General features: G+C 44.3%; 1 protein-coding gene across 13 annotated transcripts in view; it reads right to left on the bottom strand.

Annotated features, from left to right (window-relative positions):
- The window catches only part of MAST4 (microtubule associated serine/threonine kinase family member 4), a 310042-nt gene that overhangs the window by 10845 nt on the left and 274784 nt on the right, over nucleotides 1-24413 (bottom strand). For 10 of the 13 annotated variants that reach the window (XM_080677591.1, XM_080677587.1, XM_080677585.1 and 7 more), the window contains 9 exons: nucleotides 23747-23912; nucleotides 21625-21726; nucleotides 15818-15940; nucleotides 15520-15632; nucleotides 13564-13691; nucleotides 12963-13198; nucleotides 8517-8717; nucleotides 5870-6099; nucleotides 4840-4962 (listed from right to left, as the gene is read on the bottom strand). In XM_080677591.1, the coding sequence (XP_080533717.1) occupies nucleotides 4840-4962; nucleotides 5870-6099; nucleotides 8517-8717; nucleotides 12963-13198; nucleotides 13564-13691; nucleotides 15520-15632; nucleotides 15818-15940; nucleotides 21625-21726; nucleotides 23747-23912 (1422 nt within the window). The remainder of the gene's footprint in view (nucleotides 1-4839; nucleotides 4963-5869; nucleotides 6100-8516; nucleotides 8718-12962; nucleotides 13199-13563; nucleotides 13692-15519; nucleotides 15633-15817; nucleotides 15941-21624; nucleotides 21727-23746; nucleotides 23913-24413) is intronic. The other 3 variants (XM_080677583.1, XM_080677593.1, XM_080677584.1) reach the window with 1 other exon arrangement.

Consider the following 24413-nt stretch of genomic DNA (forward strand, 5'->3'; position numbering starts at 1 on the left):
CCAGTGAATGTTGTTTGGGGTGGGGTATTCCTTCTCTTCACAAGCTGAGTGAAAGCATACTAAAATTTTGTTTGTTCCTGTGCCTCAGGTGAAGGAAAAGGGAAAAAATGTGGAGTTTGGAGCTTATCTTTCATTGCAGTGTTTCCAGTCTTTCTCCACACTCACACACAGAGTGGACACAGGACCATATGGTCACTGGGGTGTTCTGTTGTATGGGCTACCAAATCCAGTCTATCCTTTCCTATCATAATCAACATCGACTTTTATGTCTTTATCTAGAAGAAGATAACCGTGCCACCTGGTATTTTAAAAGCGCATTATGAATGTTGAAGTACTTTTCACATATATTCTTTTACCAGGTCACGAGGGTTATTTTTTTAAAACCCTATGAGGTGCGAAGGGCTTGTTATCCTGCCTTGCATTATAGAAAAGGAAGGCGGATTCACAGACATTCGTCCTTCCAGGGCCATAGGGCCCAGTGCAAGAGCCCGGAGCCGGCTGTCCTGACGTCACCTCCGCTGCCCACTCTGTTCCCAGCAGAGTGCACGGCTTGGACTTGAGGAAAAGTGGTGCTGAAGGAACAGGCCCTGACAGACAGGAAGAACAATCATAGAACCAGACTGTCGAGAAGAAACTAAGGAGCTATAAACATGTCATAAACAATTTAGAGAATAAATACAGTGATAAACAGGAATGCTAAACCAGAACACATCACTAGACTACACAAATATCTCCTTTGCCTACGAAAGCCAAACCCAGTTTTCTCTGTCTTGTTTCTACACGTGGCTATTCCAGAGGACAATTCACCCGACTTATGGAAATACAATAAGAGATAATGTCCCCAGACACAAAGATGCAGAATACCAATAGCTAGTTAGAAACATTAAGAGTGTGAGAATGACAAATGACTGGAAGATAACTTTACAGAGAACAGGTGAGAGGTAGGAAGCCTGCCACCTGGTGGATGCATTGGCTACAGCGAGTGCTGCCTAATCTCCGCACAATGGAGCTAACGGGGTCAGTTCACCCTCAATACTGGACAGGTTCTGTTGGAGAATGAGCAACCTCTCATCAGAGAAATTCTGCGGTAGTTGTTCAAAAATAACAAAAACGGGGCCAGCGGACTGTTCAATGTTCAGTTAGTTCTCTCTTACTTCAAACCATTTGTGTGATTAGTGCACAGTGGGAGGGAAATTATTTCAGCTGATGGAACTGAATACATCTACCCAATCTCTTCTCTCCATCTGGCTCCACACTAGTTATCTGTTGCCCTTGGGTACCTTGAGCTAGCCTGTTCTCCCATTTATTTCTCTGCAAAGTGCACATGGGGAACAACATCTTCCCGCACAGCTGTGTCCTTGCCCTGATCCGCACCCTCCAAAACCTGGCCCCAGCCAGCTGCCCACTGCACCCCTTTTCTGAACCCAGGCTCCAGCCACACTGGTGTACTCATGCACCTCTAGCACTTGAGCTCTAGCACTTGAGCTCTGCTGTGATGTAATCCCCTTGTGATTTAATGCCCTCCCTTTGTATTGCCTCGCCTTCCCACATACTAAACACCAGCCTTCACAGCCCGTCACAATGACCCCTAACTCCTCACACCTGACCACCTGGAGGAAGGCCATCACTCCTGCAGAACTCGGGCCACAGGTGCAGTCTGTTGCTTATGTTTAACACTTTCACTGGAATTGCCACTGTCTCCCCTGGGAACATCAGACGGTAAGTTCCTGGCAATCGGAGAACCTAATGGAGGAGCACTCTGGTGCGGTGCTCGAAAGCAGGCTCCAGGCCTGCAGTGCCGGGGTGCAAATCCTCTTCTGCTTCCTGGCAGACAAGCTTGGGCTGCTTGGCTAACACCTCTCTGCTGTATCTCTTCACCTGTATCAGGGGGCATTTATATGCAAAGTACCTACCTCCCAGGCTGTGAGGATTCCTTAGTCACCTACAGCACTGTTTCCTGTTACGCTTGTGTGTCATTTGTTGGGGGACCCTTGCAGTACGTGCTCTGCACATTTCAGGGCTCAGCAGTTATGTGAGGTGGTAATAATGAGGCTATTTGGAGGTCCCCACTTTAGTATCCAGAGGTTCCCCAGAGTTCATGCAAATGAAAAGTCTGAAGTAGGGGCTGATGACGTTTTACAGGGCTTCTCTTATGCATTGGGGATTTAAACTAGTGCTATCCTAAGAAGGCAGCCTGGTTGAGAAAAGAGTTTCCTGTATTAGAGAGGTTAAGCCCGTCAGATTATCACGGCGATAAGACTGGGTCAATATGGCCTCCACTGGCCACTACAGCGAGGCCATGAAACAAACATGGAATACACGAACCATGCTCACAGTCTGAATGATACATAAGTAGTGTGTTTCTAAATACACACATGCAGCCCTGTGTGATGGCTCTCCCTCCTTTTCCTAAGGGCCCATGAGCTTTGGTAAAGTAGCCTGTGAGTATAAAACACCGCGTAAACAGCATCCAAGAACACCAAAGCACCGCTCCCACACTGAGGCCCCACCAGCGATGGCGTGGAGGAGCCCAGTGTTGATACTAGACACTTTGCACGTTGTCGAAGGCTGCTGGGTAAATTTGGAAGAAAGCAGCATGATTACACAGTTCACTGGGAAGATAATTAAATCCCTCGTATCCTCTTTGTTTCGTTACACTGGCTACTCCTCTTGGGTGCTTCCTTTATGAACAAGAGGCAGGATCCTCTGCTTGGGTCTGTGACAGCGCGCATGGCTCCGAAGGGTGCCAATGGCTCTCCACTGCAGCATGTCTACGCAGGTAGCAGGCAGCTTCAGAGAACACACTGACTAGGTGCAGGAATGGAAGCACCTGTGACCAGATGATACAGATAGAATCGTCTGATTCTGCTAAGAGACCTCGCCAGAGAAATGGACATCCAGGTTTCACCGAAGCAGAAAGAGAGGTTTTAAGATCCAGAATCCTGTTAGAATACTTTATCAAATAAACGATGAAAATAATCAATTATGTCTCAGCATCTCTCCTACAGACTGCTGTCCCGTCTGCTGTATGTTCAGCATACGTACAACTGATTTCTGACATTGCCTAGGGCACTGGTCGGCAAACTGCGGCTCTGTTGACTAATGAGTTTGCCGACCACTGGGATAGGGGCTTAATCACAAGGAACAACAACAGCCTGTAATTATTGGAATCGAGAGTCTAGGTCAGTGGTTGGCAAACTCATTAGTCAACAGAGCGGCAAACTGCGGCTCGCGAGCCTCATGTGGCTCATGAGCTGCAGTTTGCCGACCACTGGCCTCGGGCTTTGCAATGCTCTCCTCATAGTCAGCCCTGTCCCCCTGGTGTAGCATGTGGTAGTGAGAAAGCTGGCTAGACTTAGAGGATGCCCTGTGAGCATGGATGACAGTGAATCTAGCCCCCAGCCCATGGGACACCTGAGCTCAAGACGAATATCTCATTAATGCTGTGAATCAGTCAATGACAATAACTCCTCTACATTCTGCTACTTCACACTGGATCCTTGAACATACATGCTATTCTACTCTCGGGACCTGGGCCAGACTCAGGGAATGACAAAGAAGGAGGAAAAAGGTCACTGAACTGAACTTATTTCTGAAAAGCTTTCCACACCCATTTCCCTGTAGTAACTCCCAAGTTCCTCATTTTCTTTCAAGTTCTAGTTAAACGCCATTTCCCTGTGATGCCTCTTCCACTCACAGAATGTTTTCTCCAAAAGTATGAGATTCCTTCCTCTGCTATAGCCCTGAATAGTTAAGTTAGTTGAATTTTATCCACTTATAGATCTTCCATACTCCTTGAGGGCAAGAATTATACCTTAATTCCTGTGTTGCTACTTTCTCTATGGTACCTGCTCGGGGCCGGTGCTCTAGGAATGGCCTGAGTGCACGTTATCTAAATGGCAGGTACGTGCACAAGCTTCCTCTCCACAGGCCCCAGGTGAGCTGCAGTGCGGACTCACACCCGGTGGCTGGCAGCCCCTTACGGTGCTCAGGGAGCAAGGAGGTCATCTGAAAATTTGTTGATCTATAAAGCAATCCTACAACTAGAGACACTGCACTCTAACTGCAGGAAAATTAGCCTTTGTTTCTGAACAAAATGTCACATCAATCTCAAATTCATCTTTATTTGTTTTAATCAAATCTACGTTTGGAGCTAAAACTTTATATTCTTGTGTCAGCAGGTGGCAAAACAAAGAACTCGGAAAAAGGAAGAGGATCCGTGTAATATTCACTCTCCTCTCCTTCCATGATTCCCGTGATCTTCCTCCTCCCTGGGCTTTATTTAGTTTTAAATAGAAAACGATCTCTATGCAAAGTCATTTGCATGGAGGAAAAGGCCTACTGGCTGCCAGAACCTACTCTTCCATTACCACCTATGTATATAATTGGTAGTAGACATGTTTCCATTCACAATTCTGTCTTTCCGAGGAAACCCAACTCTCAGGCTAACCTTTCAGATCAGACCCCATAGCTTTACACCACTCTGTCTTCCTCCACTAGAATAAAACCTCCTGAATGTTCCTGAGCAAAATCACCTTTAGTTGATTTCCAACCAGATTTTTCTATGTGAAGTACATACAACAAATTGTTCTTTATAATTTAGGATAAGAAGCAAAATTAAATTAGGGGGTGATTATGCAGATATTCATGATATAAAGCCAGAGAATTCTTATCTTTGTCTTTAACAATAAAACCTGAGACTACTGAGTAAGTCCTCAGTAATGAGCCTGCATGTGTAGGGTGTGCTGAAGAAGGACCCTAGAACTCAGGTATGTAATTCTTGGTACCAGTTCCTTCTGGCTCTGCCTCGTCTGTGTGGTTGTGACATAAAGACAGTACCTTCAGCAAGAGCTCTATCACTTCTGTGTGGACAAGTCCGTGCACCGGCTCTCCATTGATGTGTGTGATCAGGTCCCCGGCCTTCAGGCCCGCCTGGCAGGCTGGGCTTCCTTCTTCTACATTCTGGAGTCCAAGAGGAGAGGGTATACTTGTAAGCAAACAAATGACAACCCTAAGCCTACTGCTTCTAGTGCCAGACTATTCCGAGTTAAGTACCAAATGATCCTAAACTCCTAAGAGGAAATAGAAAAGGCATGGATACTGCTTCTACTGTTATCATCCTAAATAAAACAGGGTAATTTCTTTAAAAAATTCAGGATATTACAAAGGTAGTTTTTGTCTTTTTTAAAAAAGGCGGTCAAGAAAAAACAAACACACACACAGGAAAAACAAGAACAAAAGAATAAAGGATGGAAATAGGATTGTCTTCGACCCTTTCTACCAGCTTGGTACAAAGAGGAGACAATCAAATGTAAAAACTGGACAGAACTATGAGAAAGGACTGTTCTGGCTAAATTCAACTGTGTTGTATAGATAAAGGGTAAGAGCACTAAAGGAAAACAGAACAGGTCCCAAATACCAGCGTAACAGAACATACACTGAGTGGCCAGATTATTATGACCTCTGAACGCATAATAATCTGGCCACTCAGTGTGTGTGTGTGTGTGTGTGTGTGTGTGTGTGTGTGTGTATATATATATATATATATATATATATATATATATATTCATTAGAGGCCCGGTGCATGAATTCGTGCATGGGTGGGGTCCGGCCAGCCTGGCCAGGGGGAGGGGACATGGGCAGCTGGCCAGCCTGCTGCTGGTTGAACTCCTGGTCAAGGGGACAATTTGCATATTAGCCTTTTATTATATAGGATATACACTGCGTGGCCAGATTAATATGCGTTCAGAGATCATAACAATCTGGCCACTCAATGTATATTTGCTGTATGTCTGTCTCAGCCAACTCACCCATTCCCCAGTTTGGCTGGGAATAAAAAGCAACAAGGATGAGAGACTGCTGGCCTTACCCAAACGATGTGGTGCACTGTATAGACGTCACTGTCTCCCACGTACACCCGGATGGCGCGGATGGTGAACCCATAGTTCTTCCCTGAACTGTGGATGACCACGGGCTGATGCGGACTGGCAGAGGCTGCTGACGAATCCCGGCTGGGAGAGGAGTCCCGAGAAGAAGAAGGGTCCGAGGACAGGGAGTGGGGAGACATTGGACTCCCCAGTGGAGAAACAGCAAACATATCTGCAACAAAGAAGCCCATCATCAACACCGATGCTGGTCACACACGCATGCATGCAGCCAGCCCTCACCTCGTCAGCCGTGCTGGGATTGGGAGTGTGGTTGCAAAACAAATGCATTCATTCTAACAGAAAAATAAAGGATAAATAATATAAAAACATTTCTATCGGTAAGCAGTATGGATTTCAAAACAGAGGTCTGCCAAGGAAACTTTGAAAGTGTCTGCATTTTAACTAGCTTTCATTTAATAAACTAAAGGTGTAATTTCTTAGTTCTCTATGCTAATTAACACACACACACACAACTTAGTTACTATCTAGCTGTGATGCTATTTAATGCATTTTATTTTACTTAAAGAAACAACTCATAGATGCACAAATGTGAAGTCCACGCCCACAGAGCAGACTGTGTGGACTCGAGTGAAAGATTCTCTGGCTCCAAGTCTTGCCCTAAACAACTTTCACATGGTCCTTTTCAAACACCCACGGCCAGGAAAGGAAGCTGTAATTTCCCAGCTGTTTTTTTACGTCATAGTATTGAACTAGCACTGACTAAAACATTGAATCAAGAAAGCACTAAAATGGTAACTTTTTAAATAAAAGAATCACTCCTTATTACTATGGTTACAAGTGATTCTCTTCCTGTATCACCTGCATTTCTAATAAGGTTTCTGAGAGGACAATGCAGGCGAAACAGAGAAATTTGAAATGAACTCGGTTCACATTCCAAAACACCAATTCTGCTCTGTTTTCCTTGTTTTATAAGCCAACACCTTTTAATGTATAGTTTATATCATTGTTCCAGCCATGTGAATCTAAACAGATTTCCACTGGTCATGGGAAACTGTGTGTGTGTCTGAGAAAAAGAATAATCTACAAAAGATGCTGCGGTGTAAATGTGAGCTCAGCGGGAGCGAGGCTACAGAACGCCCTGCTGTGGAAGACGCAGCAGGGTGGCGAGTCGCCGTGTGGCCACAGGGAGCTGAGAGCATCCAGACCCTCACTCGTTCCCATTCTGACGTCTGTCCAAAGCAGAACAATGAGCTAAATGTGCCCCGGTCCATGCCCCTTCACTCTCTGACCTCCTGTGGCCGCGTGGTGTGCTTTTGCTGGCTACCTTCCGTCTATTCAAAAGACTTACACTGGTGGGCGGGGGACTTCAAAACATGCAAGTGAGAATAGGACAGGGTGGATATGCAGCTCCAAACTGATGGAAAGCCAGGCCTTGGAACAAGCATGTCAAACTTGCAGCAGGCGGGCCGCACACCTCTTTTGAAAGGCCGGCCGGCCACGAGTTTGACATGCTTGCCTTGGATCCTTTACCTCATGATGGTTTCCCTTATCCCCCCAAGTTGAATAGTTGCCCTACTTTACCCAGATGCGGGCTTTCTCACCAGCTTTCCAACGTGACTGGGCCACAACACACTTACCTTCCCGGCAGCATCTGCACTGGGGCCACTGCCTTTGGGTATGAACAATGACGTAAGCTAAAGGGGTAGGGGTTTGCTTTACGGTGCTAAATGGATGCCTCCCAGCAAACAGAATATGGTAAGGTGAGCGCTACCCCCAAATGAGCATTTGTTTATATCCGGTTTCTTTCTGCTCAAATTTCAAAAATGTAAACCATCTCTTTTATACATGGTCTAGATTCTTCCACGTGCAAGCCATCTGTCATACAGTCCAATTGCCTCTTCCACTCTACCACACTGTCACTTGAATGATAAGCCACAACCACCACCAGGGTGCATATCTCATCTCTGCCAGTGGAATTACTACTGACTTAGTGACTACTAGAGGCAAAACCAAGTTGTGGAAAAATACTGCTATTCAATGAAACCATAATTAACCCCCGTTTTCCAATATAGGGCAGAAAATGATTTGACTACCAGTAGGAGAAAGCATAGCTCAACAGACAAGGCTGGGAAAACTTATAATTTCAGTGCTGTCTGTGACTCTTTGCATCCCAAAAATAAAAAGGTATGTTTTCTCTGTCTATTTCCTCATTAATTAGATGAGAAAAACTAGACTTAGCTTTCCAACACAGATGCTGTAAACAGCTCTGTAAAGTATATAGATGATGCATAGTGTAGGGAAGAAAAATTATTCAGGAGGGAAATTTATCCCTTAACCTGGAAGGGGGAGAAAAGAAAAGGAAAGAAAACAAATAAGAGAAATAAGGCTTTGTTGGGAAGGAAGGCTGCCTCATCTCCTGATGCAGGAAGAAGGGAGAAGACGTGAGGCCCACGTGCCCTCTGGGAGCTTGGGGGCCTGCAGGGAGGAGCTCCAGCGAGCTGGACTGGGACCCCTTGCTTATTGCTCTAAGCAGTCCTGTACCTCAGTCAGCATTCCACACTGGCAGGGCGGGGGAGGGGGGGTACATGCACAAACCACACAAGTTCATGCAAGTAGACACCGCGCTACCTCCTGGGATCATGAGGGACAGAGCACTGGCGGAAAGGGACTTGGTGACTTTCCCCGCGATTTTCTTTTTTTCTGTGCTTTCTAAGCGCTGCCGAGCCATGTGAGAAGCGGGTTCACTGGGTGGCTTGGAGGGATTATCTGTATTGTCCACACACTCGCTTCGTCCATTTATCTGATCCAAGTGCTCTGAAAAACTGCCAACTGCACAAAGAAGAAGGGATAAACACGTTCAAGAAAAATTTGGGGTAGGAGAGGAGGGGAAAGTGGAAGAGAGAGAGAAGGAAGGACGAATGCTGGGAAACATACTCCCACGTGGCTCTTGATCCGGACGGTGTCAGCAAACATCAAAAAACACAACTGGTTTGAGAAAGGTGATGTGGAGAGGAAAGATGAAAGGGGTTTCATTCTACTTGAATATGGATGCTCACATCAATGGCTCCGTTTGAGTAGAATAATTACTTTCTAGAATCTATATTTCACAACCCTCGTAGAGACGACTCTGCCCCCCTCCACACCATGCTACGAAGCAAGCATCACCTTTATGCACACCACGACCACCTACTGTATACTGTCCTCTGATAGCTATGATCCTCACTAGGAATGCTGGTCATGATGGTTTTTGATATCTGGACATCATTTAATCATGTCATGCAGACGTAGACCCATGTCATCTCCTACCATCTTCCTCGTACACATCTCACACTAGGCTTAGGTGTGTAACTTACAAAAAGTACCTAAAGTGTCTCCTTTGACTCCTCACCCCTTCCACTCTAAGCTCCTTGTAAATTTCATAGGACAAGGCAAAGGATATTACTGGCTACATTACTCAGTGGCTCACTACACCTTCCTGGCTTTTACTCTAGACCAGGGGTGGGCAAACTTTTTGACTCGAGGGCCACAATGGGTTCTTAAACTGGACCGGAGGGCCGGAACAAAAGCATGGATGGAGTGTTTGTGTGAACTAATATAAATTCAAAGTAAAGGAGCGGAGGGGAGAGCAAGAGAACCGGATAGAACAGCCGGATCCGGCCCGCGGGCCATAGTTTGCCCAAGGCTGGTCTAGACAGGGTGCTGCATGCTGATCTGCCCTCAAGTTAATAGGCCCGTGGGAAGAGGCCCCTTCCCCTCTAAGGCAGCCATGCCTTCTTTTTAACTTTATTAACCTTTCATGTTAACTGGAGGAGATATTTTAGTTAAAAAAAATGAGAACTGCCTTCAGCAGAGGATGATCAGAGGTTATAACCTCATGGGGGGATGCAGAGATGGACGATCACTGATGTCAGTCAGGTGACTTCACAGTCCAGAAGTAAAAATGTTCTTGCTCAGAGTGAGGTGCTGAGGCCCCCAGAGGGAAGTTCAGTGGCCACCCTGGTCTCTACTACTCTTTCTTTCACAGGCTACCGGTGTGTTTTTTTCCCTTTTTAAAATCATTGATGCTATATCTTGTTGTTGTTTTCCAGAAAAATAAATGCTTATCGCATTTTTACTTCTAAATGCTAAATTATGAGCCTGTGCTTTAATAAATCATCCAAACTATCATCACCTTAAGATATCTAATCCATACAGAGAATTTAATACCATTATAAATGATCTTTTGAAAGACCAGCCAGCACATTTTAAAGTGCTGACCATAGGACATCCTTTGCCTTGAAAAGTGCTGCGCCTTATTAGACTTAACTAACATTTCTGACACAATGCTACCTACACGCCACTCGAATGCACAGTTGAAGTCCGGCCCTAGGTTACAGGAGGTGGCATAGACTCCAGAAGGGGGTGCAAGCTAAGGCAAGCCTGGGATTTGGGAGAGTGGGGTAGGGCACAGCACTGTCCGTGGCCACCTACTGTGCGTGGGTACAGGAAAAGATGCATGGACTTCCATGCGACACCCATCTGACCGACAAAGGAAGACAATCTTAAGGCAAATACCAACAGTCTTTCTTTACGCCAAACTCAATCTTGCTTAACAGTGTATCGGTTCCATTCATTCTAAATAAAGAAATCTGTTGCTGAAGGACTTGATAAAAACTGCTTCACAAATCAAAAATCTCATCTCCACAACCTGAAGCTTACTTCGGGGTAAGGTGCACACTCTCCCTTCTCCTTCCTAATTTGGTTTGGATAAGGTCGGTGACGAGCATACAACGAAAAGCTGAATCACTTCACGATGAATACTTGTTGGATGCCATGGAGCACCACTTCAGGACTTTCACTTTTTTTCTGATTCAAATACAATGTAGTCACAAAAAGAGAAACCGGTATGAGATGTCCTTCCCTAAAGGCCAGAGTGCGAACAGTGTCCCCTCGACCCTCTCTCCTCTCGCCTCGCCACTGCATTTCACAGCACTGCAACGAACACGTGCTTCCACTCTGCCAACGGCGGATAATGTCACCTCAACGTTCTAGAAATGTCAAGGGTTCTTTCTTCTTGATGGTGGAGCAATATGAAAATCAACAAATTTAATTTTCCTGCAGTCACGGCTTTCAGATTCCCTAATTACCCTTGGCTATGAGCAAATCAGCTCATCTCTCTATTCTGTGCAGCCCCCAAGGTCTTTGATTATTTTTAGTGAGTGTCTGGGGGAGCCAGAGAGAAAGGTGGTTTGAATCTATTAATCAAAATGCATGGCAGGACCTAGGCAGATTTTTTTTTTAATTATGAAAGTCATCTATCAAATGCTTAGACACCATTCCCCTCCCTTTACCTCCTACCTTTCTGATAGTGAGTAGGCTGAAGAGACTAAGAGATCATCAGCAATTCACCATATTAAGAATAAATTTTAAATGGAGGTAAATATACTCTATTCAGAGTAAGAAAATAAACTTAGAAACAAATACAGACCTTAGTAACTAGAAATATAAAAATACTGATTTGATTACCAAGATGAACAAAAAATGGTCAAGGATCCTAGATTACTATGTTGTTTCTACACTACTAATACACTGCTATTCTCTTGGCTTAATAGGATTTGGACAAGTGCAATTATCCTAATGGAAACAGAATTAAGGTGACTAGGGGAAAGAAAAACCCCCACATTATTTTTCCCCATGATAAACTATAAGTAGATATGAAGCTCCTCTATAGAACCAAACTTTTTTTTCTTACTTACTTATTGAATTTATTGGAGTGACATTGGTTAATAAAATAATATAGGTATCAGGTGTACAATTCTATAATACATCATCTGTACATCGTATTGTGTGTTTTCCACCCCAAGTCAAGTCTCTTTCCTAGAACCAAACTTTTTAATTAGGCTCAAATAAACCCACCCAAAGAAATTTGTTTTCTTAAAACGATTTTTTAAAAAATTACACTATGAATATTTAGTTAGTTTAAAAAAATGTTCATGAAAAATCTTGGAATCATTTATGGTTAGCAACATAACATATTGAATATGGCTGAATGAAAACATTTATGACAGCAACTCTAAGCCACATCCATGTTTTTTTTTTAAAGAATAAATTCACATTGCTCTGTAGAAGGATATGCTATGCATAAAATTTTTATAAACCAAATAATATTTTAAATTCACCTTCAGGGCTTGCTCTGAGGGAAATGAACGTTTGATTATCTAATGAGGACGCCTCCATTTTTGAGGGCCAGCAAGTATGTATTCTACAGTAAACATCAAAAACACACAGGAAGATGCCATTCCTGTTGTCAGGGAGCTCACTTCACACAAAGGCAACATGATCAAGTGCTTCCATAGACAAGGCCACGCCTCTGGGCTGCCTTCCGAACAGACCAAGTGGCCTCAGGAGTTCCTTACTCCAGTCACCAGGCTGGGAAGGCAACTTCTGTCTGCAGTGGGGCTGTTTCCTCCGCACATAAAGCACCAGTCTGGTTGGTATTTCTGACTCCCCTGCCCTCTGGGTCCCAGGCGCAGGAAAGCCATCCTGCATCTCCCAGCTGTAGGCGCCCTGCTGCGCTGGCTCAGAGTCTAGTGCAGAGAGCTAAGTACTGTGTTTGGCCGCTTCACAAAAACCACTGCCATCTCAACTACCTATTTCAACACAAGGGGGGAAAACTGGCTTTTGCTCTACTGCCTTACAGGTGATTTAGGACATCTTTTAGGGTAACTTTGACCATTTGACTATCTGATATTGTTCCTTACTCCTAAACTGTGATGCAACTCTCCGAGATGTGCCTTTGCACCAACACCAGAGGACATGCTCCCTTGGTATGTCCTGACCATCACCACAGGATCCCACGGACCCAGCTGTGGAAGCTGAAACAGGCTCTCAGGTGAAGCTGAAGCAAGAATGGTTTGCTGCATGGCCATGCACTCAGGAGGGTCTGACATATCTGATCTTAGTTCTTAGAGCTCATCCCCCAAGCCCAAGAAGTTGGAGTCTAGTAGCATGAAACACCATCACCCCCACCTGGCTAGGCCAGCCCCAGTTTGAGGGGGTGATGTTTGGGTGGCAGGCCCCACCCCCAGGGCTTACCAGACAGGGTGGAGCTGCTGATGGTGCTGGCTGGGGTGGTGACCTCAGGCTCCTCCTGAGCACACTCGGCAGGAGGAAGGGCTGGCTTCTCTGGTTCCTCGTGGAGGTCGCCGGGGCAGGGAGCAGCCTCATCGGGCTCTGCCTCGGCTGAAACAGCCAGTTTGGGAAGCAGGCCAGAACTGAGCTTATGTCTGTTGCTTTCCGTATCTGAAGAGTTGGATGTGGATAACTGTTGCCTTAATTGAAAACAAAAACAAAGTCATGAATACATACACACCCGGACGCTGTTCAAGGTGAATTTGTAAGAAACCAGGTACGTATGGAAGTTAGATAAGTCTAATGAAGACATTTCTAGTGCAGTGGTTCTCAAAGTGTGGCCTCCAGGCCTGCAGCATCGACATCACCTGGGAATGGGCCAGAGATTCACACTCTCTGGTCCCCTTATCCTTCTCCCTCGCCCCAAGGGTCTAGGGATCAGACACTGAGGATGGGCCCAGCAGCCTGTGTTTTCTCAGGCCTCCGGTGACTGATGCACACTCAGGTTTAAGAACCACAGCTCTAGTAGCTGATGCTTATATTTCTTAACGGGCATTTCACATACATTTCAGAATATTCCGAACTCCAGCTTAACGTTTCCGTGGATGGCAAAGTGGTGCTTTTGGTTTTGTCCCCAGGGTCTTCCTTCTCTTCTCCTGCATTCTGGGTTATTCGATCTATGCTGCTGAAAACCTGGAGGGCAAAGAGTCGGTGCTTATTAATATCTTCCTGAAAGAGTTTGTCAGAAAAAATACCCAAATCTCAGGAGCAAACCCTGAGAACATGACTAAAGCATGAACTGGGACTGTATCCAGAAGGTACTTTCCAATGCTGTTTACTCGGTCCTGAGATGAATGGTCAACGTGTAACTTTTTTTTTCTTTTGGAGTGGGGAGCTATGAACGCATCAATCTCTCACCAAATCCGGAATGAACTTCGTAGCTGCAAACAAAATCCACAGATGCATTGGGGTTTCTAGGCCTGGGGATCGATGCACACCTTAGATTACTTTTTAACCATGTAGTCAATTGGAAAAAGAGAACCAGAGAAAAAGATTTAATGGCCACCAGTTAGGGGTGGGAAGAAGAAAAATAAATTGGAATTGAGTGCAAAGAGAAGGATAAATGACTTGTTTCAGATGCGTGTGGGGTGGGGTGGGGATTCAGTCCATATTTGGTTGTGAGTCAGAGATATTTGTTTGGCTTATAAATTACATGCACAGTCAGGCAGCTTCCTATGTTGGTACTGGGATTTCTGAAGGGGATCAGAGCTGAGGCAAACTGGAGACCTCTGCTGACCCACAGGGAAGATGGAAGATAACCGAGGAGGCTGAGAGCCCAGCCCGGGAGGCACTGCCTACGGCCCAGCTCAGCCTTTTGCCACTCTCCTGGGAAGGGCTCTTACATCATCACATTTACTGAGTCAGGAGGAGAGTGGCTGAGAATAGGAGACAGCAGGAAGGAAACAGAGTGGAGGGGCTGGCTTTGATGGGCAGAGGACAGGTGCTGGGGAAAGTCAGCACTCAGTGATGGCAACGCTCGGGTCCTGGCTCTGGGCACACCTGCCACCATACCCTCCAGGGAAATCCCCGCCTCTCCACGTGCTTCCTATAAATAGGGAGGGCTGTGCTGGCCCCTCTGCCGGTGCAGTCTTGGTAGTCAGTTAGAAAAAGGTACAGAACACTAAAATCACTAAATGCTACAGAAGAGCTAAACAGCATTCATGCAAAATGCCAATGCCATGGCAAAGGCATAGCTCCCGGAAATAGCAAAGGGAGGCAGGTGCCTTCTAGGTCCTTGTCCATCTTCCCAGGGCCCCGCTGCCCTGTCTCGGAAATATCAAGTTTCTTTGTTTTGATTGCTTGTTTTCATCTTACCACTATCAGAAAAAAGGCAGCACCTTTCTCAAACACCAATTTTATCATCTTTGATCATTTCCAAAATTCTAGCTTCACTTTTAACTGCCACTTTAATATAACTTACATTTTCTATTACTGGTTACCAGGCTTTCTCATTCCACAATCAACCACCCCCAAGGGTCTTAGCTTATGTCAAGGACTAAGCCTTCTCCTTTGAGTTGTAATCCATACAACTCAAAGGAGAAGGCTCTGCATACACTGAGCCCAACGTTCTTCATTACAACATGAAATAAATGGGTGGGTGCCTCCACAGCCTGGCACCGAGCCACACCAGGGCATGCAAGGCAAAGTCAGCATACATATAGCTATACTGTACTCCACTGATGACTATGAGTGGCAAGTCTGTGCCTCCAAGAAAAAAGATATAAATTTGTGGAGAATGAAACTAAGAAATATACTCCTGAGGGGTAGGGACTCTGGATTATCAAGATGGTGGGGTCACTTTAGCTAAACAAAAAGGAATTTTAAGTACAGGAGACCCCAAGCTCCAAAATACTGTGGGTGGTTTTGACAACTGTGTCCCACTGTTTAGGGCTACCACACATCTGGCCAGTGGCAGCGTCCTTCCGAGAGAGCCTGTGTATTTGTGCCATATTTCACTTACTTTTGAGAACCTATGCGAACACGAGGAAAACTGCCTTATTTCCACGTTGAAGTCTTCATCATTCGTGTCGTCTTCTTCCTCCGTCTCCATGTGGTGATACTTCTCTGACCGAGCTGCAAGAAACGTTCGGGAACAGTTCCAGTTACTCAGGATTTCAGCTTTCAATTTCGGTATTTTAATGATTCGTTTCTGTACCAAAGCAACATTATGTTTAAGAACTCATGGGTTCTAGACTGGAAGGTCCTATGACAAGTAGAGATAATTTCCTGCAATGTTTTATGTCAGGTAATGCACGTACTGTCAAAATAACTTGTGTCATCTTCGGATTCCAGCTGAGGAATAAATTCTGCCTTCTGTCTCAGCAAACTGTTCCAGTCTAAGGATCGGAAGAAGCGATGCTGTTTGACCTCATATGCGCCCCCTGGGGTGGGGAGACGTGGGGAAGGACAGAAGCGAAAGGGTTAAGCTCTCATCCAAGTAAAGGGAAACAAGTGTTTTTAAGAACAATACCCTCCCCCTCCGCACCCCAAAACCAACAGAGAAAGAAAAATGTCATGGAAATCTTACTTTCTCACTCTTCAACCAAAACACCTCCAAATTCCCCCCATACTTTATCAGCAGATTTGATGTTGCTAAAAGCGGCTGCCCTGGCATGGTTCTTCATTGTTAACTTTTCCAGGGCTTCTTCCATTTTTCAAAGGTTAATGATGTGGCCACTTAAAATCACATTAAGCTGAACCTGGGGAAATGGACGCACATTGGCCCCAAGCACACTTGCTCATTACAAACCCACAGAAATTCTAACAAGGCACAAAATGTGTTCACAGCAATATTTCCCCTGGAGGTTGGGTTAATAAAGATGAATTTTTCCCTAAATAGTATATAATGGTTACCATTCAATTTTATTGGATTGCTCATTAACATAGGTAGGAATTAGATTCTGTGGATTACAGATTCTTAACTAAGAAACAGGAAACCCATCTGATAGGTTTATAGTGCAGTGAATGAAAATCAATCACAATTCCTAAGTTTTAGGCTTCTTTTTGCCAACTCAGAATAATAGTACGATTCAGTGAAATAATGTTTTTAATTTAGTTCATGATTTCAAAGAGTGATTTTGAAGGGCAGTTCCCATCAAAATATCACACTATGCCCATATAAAGAGCAGGTGCACATGCTATAAAGTCAGAGTATGAGAATGAGGCCGCTGCCCTGCCACAAACACACACACTGTTGGTAAGGGACATAAGGCAGAAGGGACCCTGAAAAACCACCCGGAAGACAGAGATTCTCCCAAGACCGATACCAGGATCTAGTCAGCCTCTCTGCCAGGAGATGCCCCTCTGGGTGTGATGTAAATGCTTCGCTGATGCACTTTTCACCCACGCTTCTCCTCCTGTCCTCAGGGGGCCACAGGAGGAATAGAATGAGAAACGCAAGATGGATGAATATTGGGCGTGGGTCTTAGAGTGGGGGAGTTGTCTGCATGGTTCGAATGGGGCTCTGTCTCCAGCAGTCCCCTCTAGTCCACAGTGCAGGTCAGACCTCTAAACCCAGCCAGGGAAACTAGTTTTCTGAAAACAATGGAGTAGAGAGAAAAGAGCAGAGAGGGGGAAATCACCCCCTAGAAGGGGAAATGGGTTCTTCTTTACAAAGCATTTGATTAGAGTCTTTATCCAGGTCGCATGCGGGCCTTCCCAGTGCTCACAGCACAACACTGAAGTCGGATACTGATGACAACAGCTAAGTACTGGCAACATAACTGGAGGGCTGACAAGTACTACACTGGAGACGAGGCACTGCGCTTCCTTTAACCCGTCACTGAAAGTAACCCCCACAGTAGGCACTATCAACTCCATTTGTGGGTAGGGAAACTAAGAATAAGCAACAAGCATCCTGGACCACGACCCCCTGAGAGTAAGGTTTAGAGGGCTGGATGAAGTCTGACTAAAAACACCCACGTCCACCTTCTGTGCCATAAACCATAGGTCATACAAGGGGGAGGTGTGCTTTAGTTCAGATCCTGCCCTGCCATCTTTCTTGTCTTGCTTTGCAGATGGATTCACAACTGCCAATCCTGGGGAACGGAGCCGAAGAGCCTCTTCCTGAGGCTGCTGTCATGGCGCCTTTGCACAGTCCAATTCCAGTCCTCCGTGCACCCCAGCTCTCATCCAATCAATGTCCGGAACGCAGCTGCCAGCGACATTTTCTTTTAGTGCTCTCATCTTGGAGAAGTTAAAGGGCTTAAATATCTATCTATCCAACTTCCTCATTGTGTCAAGGACAACCTCCTCATTGTGTGGTCCACAGAGTCAAGCCCTACTTCGTGGTCACCACACATCACACTACAATGACCATCATTCAGCTGCTGCTCATATGGCCACACCAAATGGCAGCAATGATTTACCCAGAACAGCACAGTTCCCTGAGCCAAGAGCTCAAAGCGCACTTCTGAACCATGTCCAGAGTGTCTGCTTTTCACTCCCCTGCCTGCCACCCTTTGGAGCACAAGCTGGTGAGAGTATATGACAAACAGGTCTTCCCCAATGAGTCAGCCACTGCTGACCAGTTCACACTTCTCACCCAAGGCTGCGTATCCCTGGGTCTTGTTTCTCATGAGCGTTTGGAGAGATGGGGAACAAAACAATGAAAAGGACACACTGGGGGGAAATTACCTCTTGGCTAAACCGTTGGCACAATAAGGGTGATGGCATTATGAGCCAAATGCAAATCATCAGACACAGGACTCATGCAAATGACGCTCTCCTAAGAATTCACCAGGTAGAGAAGTGAAACCGATCACTTCTTGAGCTCCTATTATGTACTAGGTTAATGTACTAGATACCTTCGCCAACATGTTTGCATTTAGTCTTCACAAAACCCTGTGAGTTGTATAACATGCCCCTTTAATAGATCAGAAAACTGAGATTTGGGGCAATGAAGAAACCACTCCAGACCTCCAGTACATGGTGGGAGTCCATGGTACATGGGTAGAAGTCAGTCACATCTGAGCAGCTCTAAAATCTAATGAGCCAGGTTGCCACTCAACACTCAACACTCTACAAGTTCAAAAGTCCAGTTCAGTTCAAGTCCCCACATTGCAAGTTATGCCTTGGCACTAATGTTCTCCCTTGAGTGTTTCTCTTCTTTCATGCAAGTTTCTTAAACATCCATTATGTTCTTCACACTCCTTTTCTCAGCCTCTCTAGTCTCTCGGGCAAATGTGCATTTGCACATTTTCACGGTGCATTATTTTGCCTGCTAAATATGCATTAAATCCAAAATGCTGTCACTGGAAGCAGCATGGCAGGCCCGAGGGATTCTCAGCCTCTCCCTCCGAGCCCTACTGGAAGCACTTCTTGACCATGCTGAGAGCTTGGGCAGGGGCTTTCAAATGTCTCCTTTGAGCTTGTGCTAGGAGATTTGTTTCCCAAATTGTCAAACTGAATAGACCGAAAGTAGCAGTCAAGGAGAAAATGTGCAGAGAGAGAATTTGCAGCATATGATATACAAACATGGATGTGCGGACCATCACCATAGCCCTGTCTCACTAAATCAAGGGCAATCAAGAACCCAAGTATGCTTAGAGGGAAGTGGGCAAACTATTAAGTGGGGAAAACTCCGAACTGACATGAACACTGAAGGGGACTCTTCAGAAAGGGTGGGCTGATTCTAATATAATTTTAGTCAGACCTAGGACAACAGTTCTCTGGGACACTTGCTTGGGACGTATAGACAGGTATGTGCATTGTTGCAGGGCACTGTTAAAATGCTGTTGCTTCTCCAGTGAGTAAAAATCACTCCTCAAAACCCTGCCCCACACAGAGCCCTGACACCAGTTCTTTGACAGCTACTCTTATCTCTTGAACCATAAAGCACATCTGCCTACAGGTCACACAGGGAAATAACAAGTTTGCTAGTCACTTCAGAGAAGAGGAAAACCAGATAGAGAGAAAAGAAAGGTAAAGGACTTTGTTCACAGAGTTCAATCAGCTCAAAGGTGGGGGAGAGGGGCCACCATTTCATTATCCCATGTGTCCAAAGGGGAAAGCATGAGATGACACACGCAGAAAATGAAAACGGCATGCCAGCAGTGGCAATGTCCTCGTGGTTCTATTATTATCCTCGCAATAATCCTGGGAGGTGCTACTACATGCTTCATTTTATAAGTGAGGACATGAGGCACAGAAGGGGAAACAAATGGCCCATGGTCACACAGCTGAGATTTATAATTATTGATTGATTGATTGATTGGGGGTTTTTTTTTGTTTTGTTTTGTTTTTGGAGAAAGAGAGAAACATTGATTTGTTGTTCCCCTTGTTTATGCACTTATTGGTTGATTCTTGTATGCACCCTGACTGGGAACTGAACCCGAAACCTTGGCATATTGGGATGATGCTCTAACCAACTGATCACCTGACCAGGACCACAGCTGAGATTTAAACTCAATCTGTCTCCAGCCTTTGTGCCCTTACCTTCATTGATGCTGCCCTTCCTAGTTTAAGGCACACTCATCCACTGAAAAAGGCAAAGGGGCCTGGCCGATGTGGCTCAGTGGGTGAGCGTCAACCCATGAACCTGGAGATCATATTCAATTCCCAATCAGGGCACATGCTAGGGTTGCAGGCTCAATCCTCAGTAGGGGGCATGCAGGAGGCAGCCAATTGATGGTTCTATCTTTCTATCCCTCTCCTGCCCCTCTCTCTAAGAATCAATAAAAGCATTTGTTGTTTTTTTTAAGAAAAAAGCAAAGGAGCACATGGGACTCCACTGAGAGACTCAACTCAAAACGGTTTTCCCAATTGAGCCCTGATTTTAAATTCTGATTCTCTAACTCAGAGTCTGTAAGATTTTTCTATAAAGAGCCAAATAGGAAATATTTTAGGCTTTATGGGCCACCCAGTCTGTCATGACTATTCAACTTTGCCACGACAGCATGAAGGCAGCCACAAACAATGTGAATGAATGGCATCACTGTGTTTCAATAAATCTTTATTTACAAAATAAAAATTTGGCTCATGGGTTTTAATGAATCATCATAAACTCTAGTGGTGTAGCATTCCTTACTTCAGCAAGAACAGACCTCTCCAACTAGAGAAGCTATGGGTAAATGTGGGGAACAATGTGAGATAAATATTTGGAGCTGTTGCAAATGGTTTTTGTCCTGAAAAAAAGGAGGGAGAGACTCATTTCTTCCATGTTTTCTGATATTCCTATTAAAATGCAGTAGAATGAAACAGCTCAGTAAACAACCCATCAAGCCAATTTTTACTGCTGGAAATTGTGGCTACTGTCTACTGTGAGTGTGTTGTATGTGTTTATATTCAATATTTAGTCTCATCTATAAAAATCTGCATAGTGAGGTGGGCTGGGACTCTATCTTGGGATCTCTAAGTCTGTCTATTCAGAATATAAGGAAGAAAAGGAAAAGATGAAGCAGAAATAAAAAACTGGTAGCACAACTGTCAGGAAAAAGAATCAGCAACTAACAAACCTATTATCGCCTTAATCCTGAAAGTCCACAGTTTTCTATCCTCTTTCTTTGGCCTTGGCACTGATCACCACGATGGCACCGCGTGGTCCAACCCCACGCACTCCTTTCCAGTGATCAGTTCAAAGCCTGTAGATAATAACATGCTGGGTCCAATCCTTCTAGGAATATAGATTTTTTTAAAAAAATAAAACTCCAAACAAAAAAGCTGGACATCTCTAATCCTGTTTTGAATTATCTAAGACCCATGCTTTTCAGGCCCGAAGGGTGACATGGACTTCGAGGTTTTTCTTCCAGAGAAATTTTATTCATTGAAACAAAGCAAGAATAATTTCTGCTTTGCAACAACAACAACAAAGACAAACAAACACCACCATCCCATGCTCCTAGTGTATGTACTGCTCTGAGTCAGAAAAAAAATCCAAAATACTATTATTATAATGTGTTGTGGTCATGTTCTACATCAACTAACAGATGTTTCCTATGCAAAAAAAAAAAAAAAGAGAGAGAGAGAGAGAGAGAGAGAGAGAGAGAGGACAAGCACAAACCTCTGAGTGTTCCACACAGACATTATTTCTTGCGTATTAGCAAAATTAAAGCACATGTGCTCTAACCTGTTCCCAGTCTCTCCAGGGGGTTCTGCCTGAGCAGCAATGTGATCAGATCTTGGGCGTCTGGTGGTGGTGCCTCATCCTTCTCGGGCCAGTTGATCTCATCTAGGAGGAAGAGAAGTCGTTTACAACTTTATTGCTCAAATGGTGGTCCATGTCCCAACACATGGACATCCCCTGGGAGTTTGTTAGAAAGGCAGGCTTTCAGGCCCCACCCCAGACACACTGAATCAGAGAGAGCATGTTAACAGGCTCTCCGGTTGATTCCTAGGCTCAGGCAAGTTTTAGAAGCATGTTTCACAAGACATGAAGAGCACAGCTTTCAGCAAGGCAGGGAGACACTATTCAATAAGCGGTATCTTGGTTGAGCAACATCCCATGCACAGAAAGGTCACTGGTTCGATTCCCAGTCAGGGCACATGCCCAGGTTGTGGGTTCAGTCCCTGGTAGGGGTACATATGGAAGGCAACCAATTGATGTTTCTCTCTCTCTCCCCTGCTCCCTTCCTCTCTCTAAAATTAATAAAAACATTAAAAAAAAATAAGCGGTATCTTTCCTTCGCCTTTTTGATTCATATTTCTTTGGGGAAATTGGCTCACAACAAATTGCTCTTTCTAGTTATGAAAAGGATGTCATAGAGTGGCGACTCTAAACACCTGCATTTCAGGTAGTCACCCATTCAGGGATCATCTGAGTAAGGCTTTCTCTCCTACTATCCTCAGCCATAGAGTTCTGCAGCTCCAAGAAGCAAAAAGTAATTTCGTAAATATAACTATTTCCAGAGACAAAGGAAAGGTCCAAATGCTAATGCCAAAGAAGAAAAACAAGTTCAAAGTAATCATAGTAATGGGAGAATTTAAAATCTGTCATAAATATTAGACTATGTTCTACATTCTAAAGGCGTTTGCCTAAAGATAGGTATGCATGCTTGTGTGTATGGAAATGCAATAAAAACATGAGTTATTTCTGTGTGTGCCTGCCTCTAGCTTCCTCTGCCGCAGTTTAAATCTGATTTGGAAAATAAAACATGAATATGCATCTGAGCCGTAAGGCATGGAGAACAAAGCCAGCATTTGCTGCTTGTGTTAATTAAACAGTTGATTCCTCTTGCCATTCAGGCCTTGGAATGTCAGAAAACAGCCTAGTTATAAATCCATAAACAGCTCAGATATTGTATAAAAGGGCTATTCACTGCAGGCAACTCACAAATCCACTTTGTTAAAGTTTACAAATATGCCTGACTTGCCAAGTCAATGACAGAAAATAATGCTGTGGTTAAAGGGCTCCAAAATTAATTTCCTCCCATTCCCATGGTTGGATACCATAAACGCAGTCCATAATGGACCAGAGATAGGTGATGGGGATATCAGTAATGACTGACAAACTTTGAGAAAAGAGGCCTTTTTGGTCTATACTTAGGGGAAATTTATAAACATAGGAGGTAGGGTAGTAATAGAGCCTATTTAATTATCATTTAGTTTTGCCAGGAGCCACATAATAATAGTTAGGGTCAGCTTGCAGGTTAAGATCTAAAGGTTATTGAATTTTAAATGAAAGATGAACAGCTGTTGCAGAAATAACATTACGCCATAATAACTACCAATGAAATCATTAACAATCTGTGGATTAAATTTGCCTCCTTCCCATTCTCATTATTTATTATTTGGTAGACATTTGTTTTAGGTTTTATTACATTTTTGTTAATTTCTTCGTTGTGCCTTTAGCCATTTTTCCCATTTATGTAAGTGTTACCCACATTAACCTTCTCTTCCCGGGTGCAACTTTGCTATTATGGAAAGGAAGACTGGACAGCAATGAACTCATTTGCAAGTCCCACACCAATTTCTTTTGCAGAAAAAGCACACCATAAAAATCAGTTACATTGCCAGTATATTTCCAAATTCCATGTTAACAAAACTTCCTCAGATCAATTTTCAACCCAAATTGCTCTCTTGATATTGTGAAAGCCAGTTATGTGCGATGATGAGTGAGTTCTTTTAATCTGTTGGCTAAATTGTTTGACAAAGGTTAACATTTTAGTAGTCAATTCAGCGATACTTCATAAAATTACATTAAATAGCTGCTTCCCAACAGGGGCTTAAAGATAACTCCTGATGATATTTACCACTGATGACTTGTCCAAATAGCTCTTCTGGAGTGTCCCCAAAGAATGGCACGCATCCAACCAGAAATTCATAGAGGATAATGCCCATGGCCCACCAGTCCACAGGCTTCCCGTAGCCCTGCCTCAGAATCACTTCTGGGGCAATGTATTCAGGTGTGCCGCAGACCTAAAAGATGATTGCAATATTAGAATAATTGGAATATTGGACGTAAATTAAAATGAGCAGCAGGGCCAAACATCAATTATTTTGCCCAGAGTGCACCTGCTCAACCACATGGAACCGCATGGACAAAGAACGTAAAAACAGCACTGATAAGTTGGCATCCCTAATACCAAAGGCAGTAAATCCTGTAAATAAAGGGACATTTACAATTCCACTCTAATGTCAAACTATCTGTAACGTGCCATTTCAAACCAACTGCTTGACCCTGTTTGGTGGCTTTACCTATTTTACAATATTAAAAACATCATTCAAGAAACAAACAAAAAAACCAAAAACATCTATAATCCTCAAATTTAAAATCATGCCTTTTTTATCTGTCACTCTCGGAGATAGTTTTAGCATTTTTGTGGCCCAAATATATTCACATCCTGGTTACTTTATAAAAGCATGACAGTTGAGATGTGTTTACCGTAAGTAACTTTACAATGAACAGATTGTGGGCAC

Source organism: Plecotus auritus, assembly GCF_963455305.1.
Source record: "Plecotus auritus genome assembly, chromosome: 7".
Classification (NCBI taxonomy): Eukaryota; Metazoa; Chordata; class Mammalia; order Chiroptera; family Vespertilionidae; genus Plecotus; species Plecotus auritus.